General features: G+C 46.7%; 1 protein-coding gene across 2 annotated transcripts in view; it reads left to right on the top strand.

The window, feature by feature from the left end:
- LOC134346071 (uncharacterized) overlaps positions 1–19,639 on the top strand; it is a 208,762-nt gene that overhangs the window by 168,113 nt on the left and 21,010 nt on the right. For both annotated transcript variants that reach the window (XM_063047373.1, XM_063047372.1), the window contains one exon: positions 11,916–12,023. In XM_063047373.1, coding sequence (XP_062903443.1) covers positions 11,916–12,023 — 108 coding nt within the window. The remainder of the gene's footprint in view (positions 1–11,915; positions 12,024–19,639) is intronic.

The raw sequence follows: 19,639 nt of genomic DNA, 5'->3' as shown, positions 1-19,639 counted from the left end.
TGCTGTTCCCTTGTTTAAGAAAGGGAGTAGAGACAATGCAGCAAATTGTAGACCAGTAAGTCTGACTTCAGTGGTGGGCAAGTTGTTGGAGAAGATCCTGAGAGGTAGGAATTATGAGCATTTGGAGAGACATAATCTGATTAGGGATAGTCAGCATGGCTTTGTCAAGGGCAGGTGGTGCTTTTCGAGCCTGATTGAATCCTTTGAGGATGTAGGAAAACACATTTAAGTGGCAGATGGACTTCAACCCAGATAAGTCTGAAGTGGTTCATTCTGGTAGGTCAAATTTGAAGACAGAATATAATATTAATGGTAAGATTCTTGGCAGACTGGAGGATCAGTGAAATCTTGGTGTCTGTGTCCACAGGACACTCAAAGCTGCTGTGCAGGTTGGGAGTGTTGTTAAGAAGGCATATGGTGTGATGGCCCTCAACAGTTCAAGAGCCATGAGGTAATGTTACAGCTACATAAGACCTTAGTTAAACCCCACTTGGAGTACTGTGTTCATACCTGGTCACCTCACTACAGGAGAGATGTAAATACTCTAAAGAGAGTGGTGAGGAGATTTACATGATGTTGCCTGGTTTGGAGAACATGCCTTATGAGAATAGGTTGAGTGAACATGGCCTTTTCTCCTTGGAGCGACAGAGGATGAGAGGTGACCTGATAGACGTGTATAAGATGATGAGAGGTATTGATTATGTTGATAGCCAGAGGCTTTTTCCCAGGGCTGAAATGGCTAACAATAGGGGTCATAGTTTTAAGGTACTTGGAAGTAGGTACGAGGGAGATGTCAGAGGTAAGCTGTTCACACAAAGTGTGTTGGGTGCGTGGAATGCACTGCAAGCAACAGTGGTCGATGCAGATACAATGGGATCATTTAAGAGACTCTTTGGTAGATACATGGAGCTTAGAAAAATAGAGGGCTATGCAGTAGGGAATTTCTAGGCAGTTTCTAGAGTAGGTTACATGTTTGGCACAATATTGTGGGCTGAAGGGCCTGTAATGTGCTGTAGATTTCTGTGTTGTATTTTCTAAATTACTTTTCAGTTGATCTGCCATTTCGTTGTGACCCATTCATCTACCTCTCCAGCATCATTTTCCAGCGGTACTACATCCACTTTCCTCTCTCTTTTACACTTTAGGTATCTGAAGAAACTTTTGTCATGTTATTGGCTTTGTCATGTTATTGGATTTTCTCCTGTTTAGAAAATAGTCCACACATTTATTTCTACCAACAAAGTGCATGACCATGAACATGCTATTTCATTTGTCACTTCTTGCCCATTCTCCTAATCTAAGTCTTTCTGCATCCGACCTGTTTCCTCAACACTCTCTGCCCCTCCACCGATCTTCGTATCATATACAAACTGAGCAACAAAGCCATCTATTCCATCATCTAAATCATTTATATACAGTGTAAAAAGAAGTGGTCCCAACACTGACCTTTGTGGAACACCACTAGTCACTGGCAGCCAACCAGAAAAGGACCCTTTTATTCTCACTCTCTGACTTCTTCCAATCAGCCAATACTCTAACCATCTTAGTAACTTTCCTGTAAAACCATGGGCTGTTAGCTTGGTAAGCAGCCTCATGTGTAGCACCTTCCTGCTGCCTTCCTCCTCTCTTAAAAAGTGGAGTGACATCTGCAATTTTCTAGTCCTCTGGCACAGTGCCAGCATCCAATGATTTTTGAAAGATCATTTCTAATGCCACCACAATCTCCTAATGCTACCTCTTTCAGAACCCTAGGGTGCAGTTCATCTTACCTGGGTGACTGATGTACCTTTAGGTCTTTTGGCTTTTTGAGCACCCTCTCTCTTGTAATAGTAACTGCACCTACTTCTCTTCCTTCACATACTCAGCGTCATCGTGGCTATCCCTCGAGGTCGAGGATGATGGTCTTCGTTCCATTGAGCCCACAGAGTGAAGACGCCTGTGCGTGTATTTGTTTAACATGTACTTGATGTTGCACTCCAAGAAGCACACGATACTTCACAAATCAACCAACTGATTCCAATGGCATGGAAACCACGACGATTGGAGCTGATGGATTTGTTGCAGCCTTCATCCACCTTCACAGCCGTTGAGTTCAAAGTAACTTCGCCCACCTGTTCCACCGTTGAGGTCTTAGTTGGATTGTTCTTTGTCAGGGACCTCACCCTCGACCTTACCGCCATGGGTGACCCTACCAGGAGCATAGCTCCAGACGGCATCGCTCTCGGGATCACAGGACCACACAAGCTTCTCCACCGCGACAAGGTGACAATCCATGGAGAAGCTTCACACACTACCACATCAGGCGTAATGCTCGTGTCTTCCACAGTGAAGACAGATGCTAGTACTCATTTAGTTCATCAGCCATCTCCTTGTCCACCTTAATTATTTCTGATCCTCATTTTCTAGTGGTCCTATATCCATTCTCATTTCTCTTATTTTTAACATACTTGAAAAAACTTTTACTATCCACTTTGATATTATTTGCTAGATTGCTTTAATATTTCATCTTTTCCCTTCTAATGATTTTTTAGTTGCTCTCTGTAGGTTTTTTAAAAATCCCAATCCTCTATCTTCCCACTCATTTTTGATTTGTTGCATGCCCTTTCTTTTGCTTTTACAATAGCTTTGACTTCCCTTGTCAGCCATGGTTGTACTATTTTATTAATTGAGTATTTCCTCATTTTTGGAATACATGTGTCCCGCACCTTCCTCATTTTTCCCAGAAACACACACCATTGCTGCTCTGCTGACATCTCTGCCAGCAGCTCCTTCCAATTTACTTTGGCCAACTCCTCTCTCATACCACTGTAATTTCTCTTACTCCACTGAAATACTGCTACATCAGACTTTACTTTCTCCCTGTCAAATTTCAAGTTGAATACAATCATATTGTGATCACAGGTTCCTAAGCGTTCTTTTACCTTAACCCCCTAATCGCCTGTGGTTCAGTTCATATCAGCCAATTCAGTATAGCTCATCCCCTAGTAGGCTCAACAACAAACTGCTCTAAAAAGCCATCTCTTAAGCATTCAACAAGCTCACTCTCTTGAGATCCATTACCAACCTGATTTTCCCAATTGACCCGCATGTTAAAATCTCCCATCACTACCATAACATTGCCCTTTTGACTCGCCTTTTCTATTTCCTGTTGTAATCTGTGGTCCACCTCCCAGCCACTGTTGGGAGGCCTGTATATAACTGTCGTTGGAGTCCTTTTACCCGTGCAGTTTCTTAACTCAACCCACAAGGATTCAACATCTTCCAGTCCTATGGCACATTTTTCTACTGATTTGCTGACATTCTTTACCAGTAGAGCCATGCCTCCCCCTCTGCCTACCTTCCTATCCCTCCAATACAATGTGCAGCCTTGGACATTCAGCTCCCAACTACAACCATCCTTCAGCCACGATTCAGTGATGGCCACAACATTCTACCCGGCAACCTGTAATATTGCAACAAGATCATCCAGCTTATTTCTTATACTCTGCGCATTGAGATACAACTTCTTGAGTACTGTCTTTGCTACCCTTTTTGATTTTGCACCCCTAATGTACTGATACTCACCCTGTTGGCTGTGACTATGTCCCATCACCTGCCTGCCCTTCCTGACAGTCTGACTGCACGCTATCCTTACTTTTTTACCATCTGTCCTATCCTGGGTCCCTTCACTCCGGTTCCAACCCCCTGCCAAATTAGTTTAAACCCTTCCCAACAGCTTAAATAAACCTGCCCACGAGAATATTGGTCCCCCTCGGGTTCAGGTGGAACCCATCACTTTTGAACTGATCGTACTTCCCCCAGAAGAGATCCCAATGATACAAGAACCTGAAGCCCTGCCCCCTGCCCCAGCTTCTCAGCCTCACATTTATCTGCCAAATCATCCTGTTTCAACCCTCACTGGTGTGTGGCACAGGCTGCAATCCAGAAATTACAAGCCTGGAAGTCTCAGCTTTCTACCTCGCTCTCTAAAATCTATTTTCAGGTCCTCTTGGCTTTTCCTTCCTATATCATTGGTACCAATATGTACCAAGACATCTGGCTGCTCTCCCTCCCTCTCCGAAATTTTGTTGAGGTGATCTGAGATGCCCTGACCCTGGCACTTGGTAGGCATCCTACCATCCGGGTGTCCCGTTCATGTCCACAGAAGCTCCTATCTGTTCCCCTGACAATTGAGTCCCCTATCACTACCGCTCCCTTCTTCTCTCTCTCTTCCTCTTCTACATCATGGACCCATGCTCAGTGCCTGTAAGCCGGTCACCATGGCATTCTCCCAGGAGGTCATCCCCCACGTAAGTATCCAAAGCGGTATTCTTATTTTTGAGTGGAATGGCCCCAGGGGTGCTCTGGTCTAACTGCCTATTCATATTTCCGTTCTTCCTGACAGTCACCCAGCTAGACACTCTAACTCTCGGTAGTATGGATAGCTAGGAATGCAAACACAAGGAAATCTGCGGATGCTAGAAATTCAGGCAACACACACAAAATGCTGGTGAATGCAGCAGGCCAGGCAGCATCTATAGGAAGAGGTACAGTTGACGTTTCGGGCCGAAGCCCTTCGTCAGGACGAACTGAAAGAAGAGATAGTAAGAGATTTGAAAGTGGGAGATCAGCTCTTGGCTCCATCCCTCCCCCTCCTGTCTTCTCCTATCATTTTGGATCTCCCCCTCCCCCTCCCACTTTCAAATCTCTTACTACCTCTTCTTTCAGTTAGTCCTGACGAAGGGCTTCGGCCCGAAACGTCGACTGTACCTCTTCCTAGAGATGCTGCCTGGCCTGCTGCGTTCACCAGCATTTTGTGTATGATAGCTAGGACTGGTCCCTTTAAAGACTCAGGACAGTTCTGCCAATTGGCTCGTCATGTTTTGGGTGCCAGTGATTGAACATTTAGGAGTAACTGAACTGAGGTTCAACGCTCAATCATACACTGACAAGTGATTTTGTCTAGTAAGGCTGTTTAAGAAGATAAGACCCTATGGACTACAGGAAAGGTACCGGCACGGATAGAGCAATGGCTGTATCTGTCAGCCAGCAGTCAGCGCATGGGAATAAAGTGGGCCTTTTCTGGTTGGCTGCCAGTGACCAGTGGTGTTCTCAGGGCTCAGTATTGGGACCGCTATTTTCATATTGTTTGTCAATCATTTGGATAATGGAATTGATGTCTCTGTGGCAAAGTTTGCGGATTATACGAAGATGGGTGGCGGGGTAGGTAGTGCTGGGGAAGCAATGCGGTACAAATGGAAGGTGCAATAGTTCGATCTAAAACAAGCTGAAACAATAGAGGCTGCTGTGGGATGGAGAATTTGGCTAGTGTAGACTGGGAACACAGGTTATATGGTGGGACGATTGAGGAACAGTGGAAGACTTTCAAAGAGAATTTTCACAGAGCTCAACAAAAGTATATTCCAGTTAAAAGCAAGACTGTTAGGTTGACGAAAGCAAGACATGGATAGCTAAGGAAATAAAAGAATGCAACAAACTAAAAGTTTATGCATACAAAGTCACCAAGAGTAGTGGGAAACTGGAGGATTGGTGAAAACTTTAAAAAGCACCAAAGAACCACTAAGCGAGCAATAAAGAAACGAGAGATAGATGTTGAAAATAAAGTAGCACAAAATATAAAAACTGATAGTAAATGTTTTTATAATTATATAAAGCAGAAAAGGGTGGCTAAAGTGAACATAGGTTTCTTGGAGGACGAGAAGGGGGAATTGATATCAGGTAATGAGTTAATGGCAAAGGCTTTTAATCACTATTTTGTGTCGGTCTTCACAATGGAGGACACATCTAACGTGTCAAAGAGGGATGTCATGGATGCGATGGGGGGTTAGGACCGTGATACCATAGCTATCACTAAAGAGGTAGTGCTGAACAAACTTGTGGATTTGAAGATAGATTAGTCCTCTTGTCCTGATGGAATGTATCCCAGGTGCTGAAAGAAATTGCAGAAGTTATTGTAGAGACTTTGTTTCAATTTACCAAAATTCTCTGAAATCTGCACAAGTCCCAGCAGATTGGAAGATGGCGAATGTCACAACACCGTTCAAAAAAGGATTACACAAAAAGCAGGTAACAATAGACCAGTTAGTTTAACATCTTTAGTTGGGAAAATGCTTGAAACTATCATAAAAGAAGAAATGTGGCCATTGCAGAGACTTGGATGACTCAGGGGCAGGAATGACTGCTGAGGGTGCCGGGCTTTAGATGTTTCGAAAAGGACAGGGAAAGAGACAAAAAAAGGTGGGGAACTGGCACTGCTAATCAGGGATAGTATCACAGCTGCAGAAAAGGAGGGAGTCATGGAAGGGTTGTCTATGTAGCCCCCCCAGTAAGCCTCACTCGCTGTCGTCTAGGGAAACAGCCCTCGGCCCCGCCAAACTAGGTAATTAGTTTGTGTGGATGCTGTGTGAGGTACCCCACCCCACCAAATAACAGACAATACACCAGGTACGGACGTGGAGTGTGCTCTGAACATACTGTATGTCAACATCAGTGAACTTGAGACCAGGTATCCGGAGGCTTTGCTCATTACAGCTGGGGACTTTAACCAGGCCAACCTCAGAAAGGTGCTGCCAAAGTTATACCATCATGTCTCCTGCCCCACTAGAGGCCCGAATATACCTGACCACTGCTACACAGCAGTCAAGGATGCCTACCATTCCGTCCCACGACCTTACTTCGGAAAATCAGACCATCAGGCCGTACTCCTCCTCCCGGCTTACAAACAGAAACTGAAGCGGGAGGTCACGGTGTCAAAAGTAGTGTCGCGTTGGACGGAGGAAACGGATGAGGTCCTCCGTGACGGCTTGGAATCGGTGGACTGGTTAGTATTCAAGGACTCAGCAGCTAACCTCGATGAGTATGCTTCAGCTGTCACGGACTTTATTTGGAAATGCACAGAGGACTGTGTGTCTCGCAAGACGATCCGGGTATTCCCTAACCGGAAACCGTGGATGAATTATGAGGTCAAGTCCCTTTTGAAGGCTAGAGCTGCGGCTTTTAGGTCCAGGGATACCAGTCGCTACACGGAATCCAGGCGTGAACTCCGGGAAGCCATTAAGGGCGCCAAGAGGCAATATCGAGCCAAGTTGGAAGCCCAGGCTAAATAATGGGATGCCAGTAGACTATGGCAGGGTCTAAATGAGATCACTGGGCACAAAGAAAAGGCTGGGAATATCAATAACTGTGGCACTTCTCTTCCTGACGAACTTAACGTATTCTACGCAAGATTTGAACAGAAGAGGAGCATCCCGCTCCCTCTGGATGAACCGGACCTGGTGGCATCAAGATTCATCGTCACCGAGGAGGACGTTAGAAGGGCCTTCCTGAAGATAAATCCAAGGAAGGCAATGGGCCCAGATGGCGTCCCGGGACGGGTTCTCCGGGCCTGTGCAAGCGAGCTAGCTGGAGTGTTTGCTGATATCTTCAACTGCTCCTTGCTTCAGTCTAAGATCCCCTCGTGTTTTAAGAAGGCAACGATAATCCCAGTGCCGAAGAAGAGGAAGGTGGCATGCCTGAATGACTATCGACCTGTGGCTCTGACATCAATTGCTATGAAGTGCTTCGAGAGATTGGTTATGGCACACATTAACCACAGCCTACCGTTCAACCTCGACGCTATGCAATTTGCCTACCGGAGCAACAGGTCAACGGCAGATGCCATCTCTCTGGCCCTACATTCCTTCTTAGAACACCTGGAGAATAAAGACGAATACGTAAGGCTCCTTCTCATTGACTACAGCTCTGCCTTTAATACCATCATTCCAAATAAACTGATTCCAAAGCTCCGGAACCTGGGCCTTAGCACTCAGATCTGCAGCTGGATCTTCAACTTCCTCACAGACAGGACCCAGGCTGTAAAAATAGGGGACCAGCTCTCCTCTGCAATCACTCTGAGCACCGGTGCCCCACAAGGCTGTGTACTAAGCCCCCTGCTGTACTCACTGTACACCTATGATTGTGTAGCCAAGTTTCCATCATACTCAATATACAGTATAAGTTTGCTGATGACACAACAATTGTAGGTCGTATCTTGGGTAATGATGAGTTTGAGTAGAAAGGAAATTAAGAACCTGGTGGCATGGTGCGAAGACAATAACCTATCCCTCGATGTCAGCAAGACGAAGGAATTGGTTGTTGACTTCAGAAGGAGTAGCGGACCGCACGACTCAATTTACTTCGGTGGTGCGCAATAGACAATAGACAATAGGTGCAGAAGTAGACCATTCGGCCCTTCGAGCCTGCACTGCCATTCTGAGATCATGGCTGATCATCTACTATTAATACCCGGTTCCTGCCTTGTCCCCATAACCCTTGATTCCCCTATCCATAAGATACCTATCTAGCTCCTTCTTGAAAGCATCCAGAGAATTGGCCTCCACTGCCTTCTAAGGCAGCGCGTTCCACACCTCCACAACACTCTGGGAGAAGAAGTTCCTCCTGAACTCTGTCCTAAATGACCTACCCCTTATTCTTAAACCATGCCCTCTGGTACTGGACTCTCCCAGCATCCTGCCTCTATCTTGTCCAATCCCTTAATAATCTTATATGTCTCAATCAGATCCCCCCTCAATCTCCTTAATTCCAGCGTGTACAAGCCCAGTCTCTCTAACCTCTCTGCGTATGACAGTCCGGACATCCCAGGAATTAACCTAGTGAACCTACGCTGCACCTCCTCCACAGCCAGGATGTCCTTCCTTAACCCTGGAGACCAAAACTGCACACAATACTCCAGGTGTGGTCTCACCAGGGCCCTGTACAAATGCAAAAGGATTTCCTTGCTCTTGTACTCAATTCCCTTTGTAATAAAGGCCAACATTCCATTAGCCTTCTTCACTGCCTGCTGCACTTGCTCATTCACCTTCAGAGACTGATGAACAAGTACTCCTAGATCTCTTTGCATTTCTCCCTTACCTAACTCCACACCATTCAGATAATAATCTGCCTACTTGTTCTTGCTCCCAAAGTGAATAACCTCACACTTATTCACATTAATCGCCATCTGCCAAGTTTCTGCCCACTCACCCAGCCTATACAAGTCACCTTGAATTCACCTAACATCCTCATCACATGTCACACTGCCACCCAGCTTAGTATCATCAGCAAACTTGCTGATGTTATTCACAATGCCTTCCTCTAAATCATTGACGTAAATTGTAAACAGCTGTGGTCCCAATACCGAGCCCTGTGGCACCCACTAGTCACCACCTGCCATTCCGAGAAACACTCATTCACCGCTACCCTTTGCTTTCTATCTGCCAACCAGTTTTCTATCCATGTCAATATCCTCCCCCCAATGCCATGAGCTCTGATTTTACCCACCAATCTCCTATGTGGTACCTTATCAAATGCCTTCTGAAAGTCAAGGTACACCACATCCACTGGATCTCCTGCGTCTATTTTCCTGGTTACATCCTCAAAAAACTCCAATAGATTAGTCAAGCATGATTTGCCCTTGGTAAATCCATGCTGGCTCGGCCCAATCCTATCACTGCTATCAAGATATGCCGCTATTTCATCTTCAATAATGGACTCTAGCATCTTCCCCACTACTGATGTTCGGCTAACAGGGCGATAATTCTCTGTTTTCTCCCTCCCTCCTTTCTTAAAAAGTGGGATACATTAGCTATTCGCCAATCCTCAGGAACTGATCCTGAATCTAAGGAACATTGGAAAATGATCACCAATGCATCCGCAATTTCCAGAGCCACCTCCTTTAGTACTCTAGGATGCAGACCATGTAGACCTGGGGATTTGTTAGCCTTCAGTCCCATCAGTCTACTCATCACCGTTTCCTTCCTAATGTCAATCTGTTTCAGTTCCTCTGTTACCCTATGCCCTTGGCCCATCCATACATCTGGGAGATTGCTTGTATCTTCCCTAGTGAAGACAGATCCAAAGTACTTATTAAATTCGTCTGCCATTCCTCTGTTTCCCATAACAATTTCTCCCAATTCATTCTTCAAGGGCCCAACATTGTTCTTAACTAACTTCCTTCTCTTCACATACCTAAAAAAAAACTTTTGCTATCCTCCTTTATATTCCTAGCTAGCTTGCGTTCATACCTCATTTCTTCTCCCCGTATTGCCTTTTTAGCTAAGTTCTGTTGCTCCTTAAAAATTTCCCAATCATCCGTCTTCCCACTCACCTTAGCTCTGTTATACTTCTTTTTTAATGCGCAAGTGGAACAGGTCAAAAGCTTTAAGTTCGTCGGGGTCAATATCACAAATGACCTGTCTTGGTCCAACCAAGCAGAGTTCACTGCCAAGAAGGCCCACCAGCACCTTTACTTCCTGAGAAAACTAAAGAAATTTGGCCTGTCCTCTAAAACCCTTACTAATGTTTATAGATGCACCATAGAAAGCATTCTTCTAGGGTGTATCACAACCTGGTATGGAAGTTGTCCTGTCCAAGACCGAAAGAAGCTGCAGAAGATTGTGAACACGGCGTAGCACATCACACAAACGAATCTATCGTCCTTGGACTCACTTTACACTGCAGGCTGTCGGGGCAGTGCTGCCAGGATAATCAAGGACTTGACCCACCCAGCCAACACACTTTTCATCCCTCTTCCCTCCGGGAGAAGGCTCAGGAGCTTGAAGACTCGTACGGCCAGATTTAGTAACAGCTTCTTTCCAACTGTGATAAGACTGCTGAACGGATCCTGACCCAGATCTGGGCTGTACCCTCCAAATATCCGGACCTGCCTCTCGGTTTTTTTGCATTACCTTATTTTGCATTTTTCTATTTTCTATTTATGATTTATAATTTAAATTTTTAGTATTTACTAATTTTTACTATTTTAAATATTTTTAATATTTAATATTTGTAATCCAGGGAGCGGGAAGCACAGAATCAAATATCGCTGTGATGATTGTACGTTTTAGTATCAATTGTTTGGCGACAATAAAGTATAAAGTATACGCCAAAATCTTTCTCTATGACCCTATTTACCTGTCAAGCCACTTCCAACAAATTATGGACCTGTCCTCCCAAATCTCTTTGTTCTACCATATACCTCAATGCCCTACAATTCACTGTGTAAGAACTACCCTGGCTGATCCTACCAAAGTACACCACCTCACACTTACAGCTGCCATTTTCCTAGCTGGTCCGGATCCTGCAGCAAGCCATGATGGCCTTCTTTGCTATCCACTATGCCTTCAATCCTGGTGTCCTCCACAAATTTGCTGATCCAGTTAACTACACTATCATCCCGATCGTTGCCATAGATGACAAACAGAACTGACCCCTACGGCACCACACTGGTCATAGTCCTCCAATCAGAGAGGTAACCATTTACTACCACTCTTTGGCTTCTCCAATGAATCCAGTTTAACCATCTTGAGCTCCAAGCAACCGAACCTTCTTGACCAACTTCCTAAACGGGACCTTGTCGAGTCTTTGTAAGAAACATCTATTGCCTTTCCTTAATCAATTTTCCTGGTAACCTCCATGAAGGCCAATGTGTCAAAAGCTCTACAGGTTTGGTTGGACGTGACCTCAGCATCTTCTTAAACATATTTAGAATGTTTAAAGTGTATCTGGGTGTGATTGAGAGGACTGTCCTATATTACTTAGTTCAATTCTGGTGTCCTCTGTTTAAAAAAAATGTACATTCCTCCAATATGTGCATGGGTTTCCTTTGGGTGCTCCAATTTCCTCTCTCAGACTAAAGACATACCAGTTGATAGGTTAATAATTGGCCATTGTAAATTGTCCTGTGATTAGGCTAAGGTTAAATTAGTGAGTTGATGGGCCGGATAGTCCTGTATCTCTAAATAAAATAAAATTAGGCATGTGGGAAAAGTAAAATAACACCCTTTAGATGGCATGGACATGACAAGTCAGGCATATTCTGTGTTGTTATAATTTCACAATTACTTATCTGTAACTGGCTATTGTACTTGTGTTCGCAGTCAAAAAATGTCAGTTATCATACCATGCACTGTCTGTGAAAATTATTCTGATGGTGATGCTCTATGTTTGTGGTCTTGGATTGTTCGCCCTCTTTCACACCAAGTTCTGTGAGTATCTGTGGAACTGTACTAGAATTGCATTGATTATACAGTATATTTTCAAAGTTTCAGTTGTATAAGCTGGTGCCAATTTGTGAAATCCTGAAATTTATATATGAATGTAAGTTGTGTTCAGAGTAGCCATAAGATAAAGATGGGCAAATTGTGGTTTAATGCCAGCCTGTTTCTGCTCTGTGCCCCTTTGACTGATTGCCACGAAAGGCAAGGAAGCTGTAGAACTGAAATACTCCATAACCTTGACATGTCCTTTCTACAGAAGCAGTAGCTGTCCTGAACGCATGACTCTCAGAACTCAACGGCATTGTTGCTCAGTGCATGTCTACACTGATAAGCAGTTGTAATTTGAACTGTACTGTGCCTGCAGTATTGAATTTCTTTAATGTTTCCAACTGAACACAGACAATACATTGCAAGCCAGACTGTTCTCGGAGTATAATCTTCTTTCTGTGGTGCTTACTATCAGTACTCATTGTTCCAAATGCATTGGGAGGTAGCCCAGATGCATTTGGAACAGATTATCCGGAGCTCTCTCAGAAAATGCCCACAGCACGTTTTTCTGGTTTTGCAAACATCTTCAATCCCAAAATATAAATGGTTGGGCAGATGGTCGCCCTGTGGATCACCAATTCCATGACTAAGGCGCCGTGAGAGAAGGAAGATCTTGATTTTGTGGCAGTGAATGTTATGGCAGAGCTCTCTGTGCTCGAGTGCTGCAGGTTCTCAAGTCGGAGAATCTCGGAATAAAAAATGACGCAACATACTAACATTGCAATAGCAACTGTTTGTTGGTATCCCCTTCCATTGTGAAATAGGTGACATTGTTAGTGAGAGAGAGAAAGCCAGTTTGTATTGACTGCAGATCATGGTCTCTCTTTGTTATTAAAACATAGAACATAGAATAGTACAGCACAGTACAGGCCCTTCGGCCCACAATATTGTGCCGACCCTCAAACCCTGCCTCCCATATAACCCCCCACCTTAAATTCCTCCATATACCTGTCCAGTAGTCTCTTAAACTTCACCAGTGTATCTGCCTCCACACTGACTCAGGCAGTGCATTCCACACACCAACCACTCTCTGAGTAAAAAACCTTCCTCTAATATCCCCCTTGAAATTCCCACCCCTCACCTTAAAGCCATGTCCTCTTGTACTGAGCAGTGGTGCCCTGGGGAAGCTTTGTTACTGCTTGCTTGGTGGATGGTGGGCACTTATAAGACCATAAGACAGGGGCAGAGTTAGGCCATTCAGCTTATTGACTCTTCTCTGCCATTCCATCATGGCTGATCCCAGATCCCACTTAATCGCATATACCTGCCTTCTCGCCATATCACTTGATGCCCTGACTGATGAGGAAGTTATCAACTTCAGCCGTAAATGTACCCACAGCCTGACTCCTTTAATTCCCGCTCACCGCCTCCTGCCTGTCAGACATGCCAGTGTTTTTCCTGTAACACCATAAGATGTATTTTGTTAAGCAGCCTCAGGTGTGGCACCTTATCAGATGCCTTCTGCAAATCCACTGCCTCTCCTTTGTCCACCCTGCTTGTTATTTCCTCGAAGAACTCTAACAGATATGTCAGACAAGATTTCCCTTTACAGAAACCATGCTGACTTTGACTTATTTTATCATTAGTCTCTAAGTACCCTGAAACCTCATCCTTAATGATAGGCACCAGCACTTCCCCAACCACAGAGGTTAAGCTAACTGGCCTATAATTTGCTTTCTTTTGCTACGCAGGTTGACTGTGTGGTTAAGAAAGTGTATGGTGCATTGGCACCATACACTTTCTTAACCACACAGTCAACCTGTGTAGCAGCTTTGAGTGCCCTATGGACTCGGACACTGAGATCGCTCTGATCCTCCACACTGCCAAGAGTCTTACCATTAATACTATATTCTGCCATCATAGTTGACCTACGAAAATGAACCACCTCACACTTATCTGCGTTGAGCTCCATTTGCCACTTCTCAGCCCAGTTTTGCATCGTATCAGTGACCTGCTGTAACCTCTGACAGCCCTCCACACTGTCCACAACACCCCAAACCTTTGTGTTATCAGCAAATCTACTAACCCATCTTTCCACTTCCTCATCCAGGTCATTTATAAAAATCACGAAGAGTAGAAGTCCCAGAACAGATCCCCAAGGCACTCCACTGGTGACTGACCTCCATGCAGAATATGACCCGTCTGCAACCACTCTTTGCCTTCTGTGGGCAAGCCAGTTCTGGATCCACAAAGCAATGTTCCCTTGGATCTCATGTCTCAATAAGCCTTGCATGGGGTACCTTGTCAAATACTTCGCTGAAATCAGTATACACTACATCTACTGCTCTACCTTCATCAATGTGTTTAATCACATCCTCAAAAAATTCAACCAGGCTCGTAAGGCACGACCTGCCTTTCACAAAGCCATGCTGACTATTCCTAATCATATTATGCCTCTCCAAATGTTCATAAATCCTGCCTCTCAGGATCTTCTCCATCAACTTAACCAACCACTGAAGTAAGACTCCCTGGGCTATCTCTACTCCCTTTCCTGAATAAGGGAACAATATCTGCAACCCTCCAATGCTCCGGAACCTCCCCTGTCCCTATTGATGGTGCAAAGATCATCACCAGAGGCTCAGCAATCTCCTCCCTCGCCTCCCACAGTAGCCTGGGGTGCATAACATCCGGTCCCAGTGACCTATCCAACTTGATGCTTTCCAAAATCTCCAGCACATCCTCTTTCTTCATATCTACATGTTCAAGCTTTTCAATCCACTGTAAGTAATCTCTACAATCACCAAGATCCTTTTCTGTAGTGAATACTGAGCAAAGTTCTCGTTAAGAACCTCTGCTATCTCCTCCGGTTCCATACACACTTTTCCACTGTCACATTTGATTGATCCTATTCTCTCACATCTTATCCTCTTGCTCTTCACATACTTGTAGAATGCCTTGGAGTTTTCCTTAATCCTGTCCCCCAAGGCCTTCTCATGGCCCCTTCTGGCTCTCCTAATTTCTTTCTTAAGCTCATGCTAAGCTTTTTGCTGAAATGGGTATCTGGGGGGGTGGGTAGGGTTGATGCTTTGCTACTGTTTGCATGGGGCAGTGGGCAAAGGGGGCTTTAGAGTTTTAATGTTTTCCTGTCGTTCATTCTCTTGGGGTTTTTCTGATTTTCATAGATGTGTATGAAGACTGCGACTTTCAGGTTGTATACTGTATATATTCTCTGATAATAATCTGCACTCTGTAAACCATGCAAACCATGTTGAATAACAGCCTTACTCTGATAGTGGTTGGGCTCTGAAATTCACCTTCTTTAACAGGTAACTGAGATTGTAAAGAAAGCTTTTGGCACATTGGCCTTCAGAAATCAAAGTACCCAGTTCAGGACTTGGGATGTTACGTTAAAGTTCTGTAACAGGTTGGTGAGGCCTAATTTGGAGTGTAGGAAAGATGGGAATAAGATTACAAGAGTGCAAAGAAAATTTACAAGGATGTTGCTGGGGCTGGAGGACATGAGTTATAGGAAAAGGTTGAATAGTTTAAAACTTTATTCCCTGGACACATAGAAGATTGAGGGGAGATCTGATAGAAGTATACAGTAGGTAAGGGAAATGCAAGCAGGCTTTTTCCACTGGTTAGGTGAGACTAACTAGAGGTCATGGGTTGAGGGTGAAAGGTGCAATCTTTCAGGGGAATGTGAAAGAAAACTTCACTCAGGAGCAAGTAAGGATGTGGAATAAACTGCCAGTGCAGCTGGTAGATGTGCTTTTGATTGGAATGTTTAAGAGAAGTTTGGATCGGTACGTGAATGGGAGAGATATGAAGGGCTCTGATCCAGGTGCTGGTCGATGGGAGCAGACAGTTTAAATGGTTTGTCATGGACTAGATGGGCCAAAGGGCCTGTTGCTATGCTGTCGTCAGTGAGTGGGTGCACGAGAAGATTGGACAATTTCACTTGGGTTCAAGACTGAAGATTAAAAAAGACAGTGCTCTGCAGCGGTTGTCTGATTGGTCTGTCCCCATCAAATGAAATGAAGTCAAGTTTAATGATCATTCAACCACACATAGATACAGCAGAACAAAACAGCATTCCTCTGGGGCCAAGCTATACACAGCATATTCAAAATATTGCGCAAAAAAAACCAGTCACACAAAAAGCATAAATATAGTCCAAGTTCCTGAGCAACGTGTTCTGTGAATTGATGGTACAGTCTCCTAGCAATGTGCAGATGCAAGCAACCCAACCTGCCATTCCACCGATGGAACACAGGAGGGCAGCTCCCAACTGAGCACTGCACTGCACTGCCTCCGACATCTCCTCACAGGACTGCAGCAGCAGGCAAGCCAATGGCCTGAGGCCTAGTCCTCACTACAGCTGAGGCTATGGAGCTCCCATAGCACCCGTCTCACCACCAAACAATGGAAACAGGCCTGTAGCATCTTACCTTATCACTGTCCGATGGGGTCTTGCGATCGCAAGAGAAACGTCCAAGACAATACCCCACAGTTACACTGCAAGCCGTCTTTGCGCACCAGCTCCGATGCCTTTCAGTAACAGGTGGCAACACAGTCTGCACCTGAGTTCAGCTCCTATGAATCCAGCTCCTCCAACACACTGACCAGCTCTTCCTCTAACACACTGGTCAGCTCCTTCTCTGACACACTCGTCAGCTCCTTCTCTGACACACTGGCCAGCTCCTTCTCCAACACATTGACTGGCTCCTTCTCCGACACACTGGCTGGCTCTTCCTCTGACACACTGGTCAGCTCCTTCTCTGACACACTGGGCAGCTCCTTCTCCAACACATTGACTGGCTCCTTCTCCGACACACTGGCCGGCTCTTCCTCCGACACACTGGCCAGCTCTTCCTCTAACACACTGGCCGGCTCTTCCTCTGACACACTGGCCAGCTCTTCCTCTAACACACTGGCCGGCTCTTCCTCTAACACACTGGCCGGCTCTTCCTCCGACACACTGGCCAGCTCTTCCTCTAACACACTGGCCGGCTCTTCCTCTAACACACTGGCCGGCTCTTCCTCTGACACACTGGCCGGCTCTTCCTCTGACGCACTGGCTGGCTCTTCCTCTAACACACTGGCCGGCTCTTCCTCTGACACACTGGTCAGCTCTTCCTCTGACACACTGGTCAGCTCCTTCTCCAACTATTGACTGGCTCCTTCTCCGACACACTGGCCGGCTCTTCCTCTGACACACTGGCCAGCTCTTCCTCTAACACACTGGCCGGCTCTTCCTCTGACACACTGGCCAGCTCTTCCTCTAACACACTGGCCGGCTCTTCCTGTGACACACTGGCCGGCTCTTCCTCTAACACACTGGCCGGCTCTTCCTCTGACACACTGGTCGGCTCTTCCTCTGACACACTGGCCAGCTCTTCCTCTAACACACTGGTCAGCTCCTCCTCTGACACACTGGTCAGCTCCTCCTCTGACACACTGGTCAGCTCCTTCTCTGACACACTGGCCGGCTCTTCCTCTGACACACTGGCCAGCTCTTCCTCTAACACACTGGCCGGCTCTTCCTCTGACACACTGGCCAGCTCTTCCTCTAACACACTGGCCGGCTCCTTCTCCGACACACTGGCCAGCTCTTCCTCTGACACACTGGCCGGCTCCTTCTCCGACACACTGGCCAGCTCTTCCTCTGACACACTGGCCGGCTCCTTCTCCGACACACTGGCCAGCTCTTCCTCTAACACACTGGCCGGCTCCTTCTCCGACACACTGGCCAGCTCTTCCTCTGACACACTGGCCGGCTCTTCCTCTGACACACTGGCCAGCTCTTCCTCTAACACACTGGCCGGCTCTTCCCCTGACACACTGGCCGGCTCTTCCTCTGACACACTGGTCAGCTCTTCCTCTGACACACTGGTCAGCTCCTTCTCCAACTATTGACTGGCTCCTTCTCCGACACACTGGCCGGCTCTTCCTCTGACACACTGGCCAGCTCTTCCTCTAACACACTGGCCGGCTCTTCCTCTGACACACTGGCCAGCTCTTCCTCTAACACACTGGCCGGCTCTTCCTGTGACACACTGGCCGGCTCTTCCTCTAACACACTGGCCGGCTCTTCCTCTGACACACTGGTCGGCTCTTCCTCTGACACACTGGCCAGCTCTTCCTCTAACACACTGGTCAGCTCCTCCTCTGACACACTGGTCAGCTCCTCCTCTGACACACTGGTCAGCTCCTTCTCTGACACACTGGCCGGCTCTTCCTCTGACACACTGGCCAGCTCTTCCTCTAACACACTGGCCGGCTCTTCCTCTGACACACTGGCCAGCTCTTCCTCTAACACACTGGCCGGCTCCTTCTCCGACACACTGGCCAGCTCTTCCTCTGACACACTGGCCGGCTCCTTCTCCGACACACTGGCCAGCTCTTCCTCTGACACACTGGCCGGCTCCTTCTCCGACACACTGGCCAGCTCTTCCTCTAACACACTGGCCGGCTCCTTCTCCGACACACTGGCCAGCTCTTCCTCTGACACACTGGCCGGCTCTTCCTCTGACACACTGGCCAGCTCTTCCTCTAACACACTGGCCGGCTCTTCCCCTGACACACTGGCCGGCTCTTCCTCTGACACACTGGCCAGCTCTTCCTCTAACACACTGGCCGGCTCTTCCTCTGACACACTGGCCAGCTCTTCCTCTGACACACTGGCCGGCTCTTCCCCTGACACACTGGCCGGCTCTTCCTCTGACACACTGGCCAGCTCTTCCTCTAACACACTGGCCGGCTCCTTCTCCGACACACTGGCCAGCTCTTCCTCTGACACACTGGCCAGCTCTTCCTCTGACACACTGGCCGGCTCTTCCTCTGACACACTGGCCAGCTCTTCCTCTAACACACTGGCCGGCTCCTTCTCCGACACACTGGCCAGCTCTTCCTCTAACACACTGGCCGGCTCTTCCTCTGACACACTGGCCAACTCTTCCTCTAACACACTGGCCGGCTCCTTCTCCGACACACTGGCCAGCTCCTTCTCCGACACACTGGCCAACTCTTCCTCTGACACACTGGCCGGCTCTTCCTCTGACACACTGGCCAGCTCTTCCTCTAACACACTGGCCGGCTCCTTCTCCGACACACTGGCCAGCTCTTCCTCTAACACACTGGCCGGCTCTTCCTCTGACACACTGTCCAACTCTTCCTCTAACACACTGGCTGGCTCCTTCTCCGACACACTGGCCAGCTCTTCCTCCGACACACTGGCCAGCTCCTTCTCTGACATGCCGCCTGGCTGCACCAACACCTAGTCCAACTACTCCCACCAACAAGCAGCTCACTGATGGGGTAGACCTGTAGTATTTGAAGTTCATGGAGTCCAGAGTTGTCTTACATTTGTAAAAATCACTTCTTCTTCTTCTTCTCCATCTTGTTTTACGGCGGTTGGCACCCAGCTTAACAGTACATTACCGTCACCTTCTGCTCTGGAGTGTGCAATAGACTTACGTCCTAAATCCCATTTAAAAATCACATTTCACAAAAAAAAACATTTTTGGTTGGCGACAAGAGGCTGCTGCATCAGAATGGAAGGTGATCAGTGAGCAGGAACTAAGACTAGAGGTTATTCTCCTTTTACTCTCTTT

The sequence above is a fragment of the Mobula hypostoma genome, chromosome 5 (genome assembly GCF_963921235.1).
Source record: "Mobula hypostoma chromosome 5, sMobHyp1.1, whole genome shotgun sequence".
NCBI lineage: Eukaryota > Metazoa > Chordata > Chondrichthyes > Myliobatiformes > Myliobatidae > Mobula > Mobula hypostoma.
Note: the sequence above shows the minus strand (reverse complement) of the source record. Positions and strands in the feature narration are given on the sequence as shown.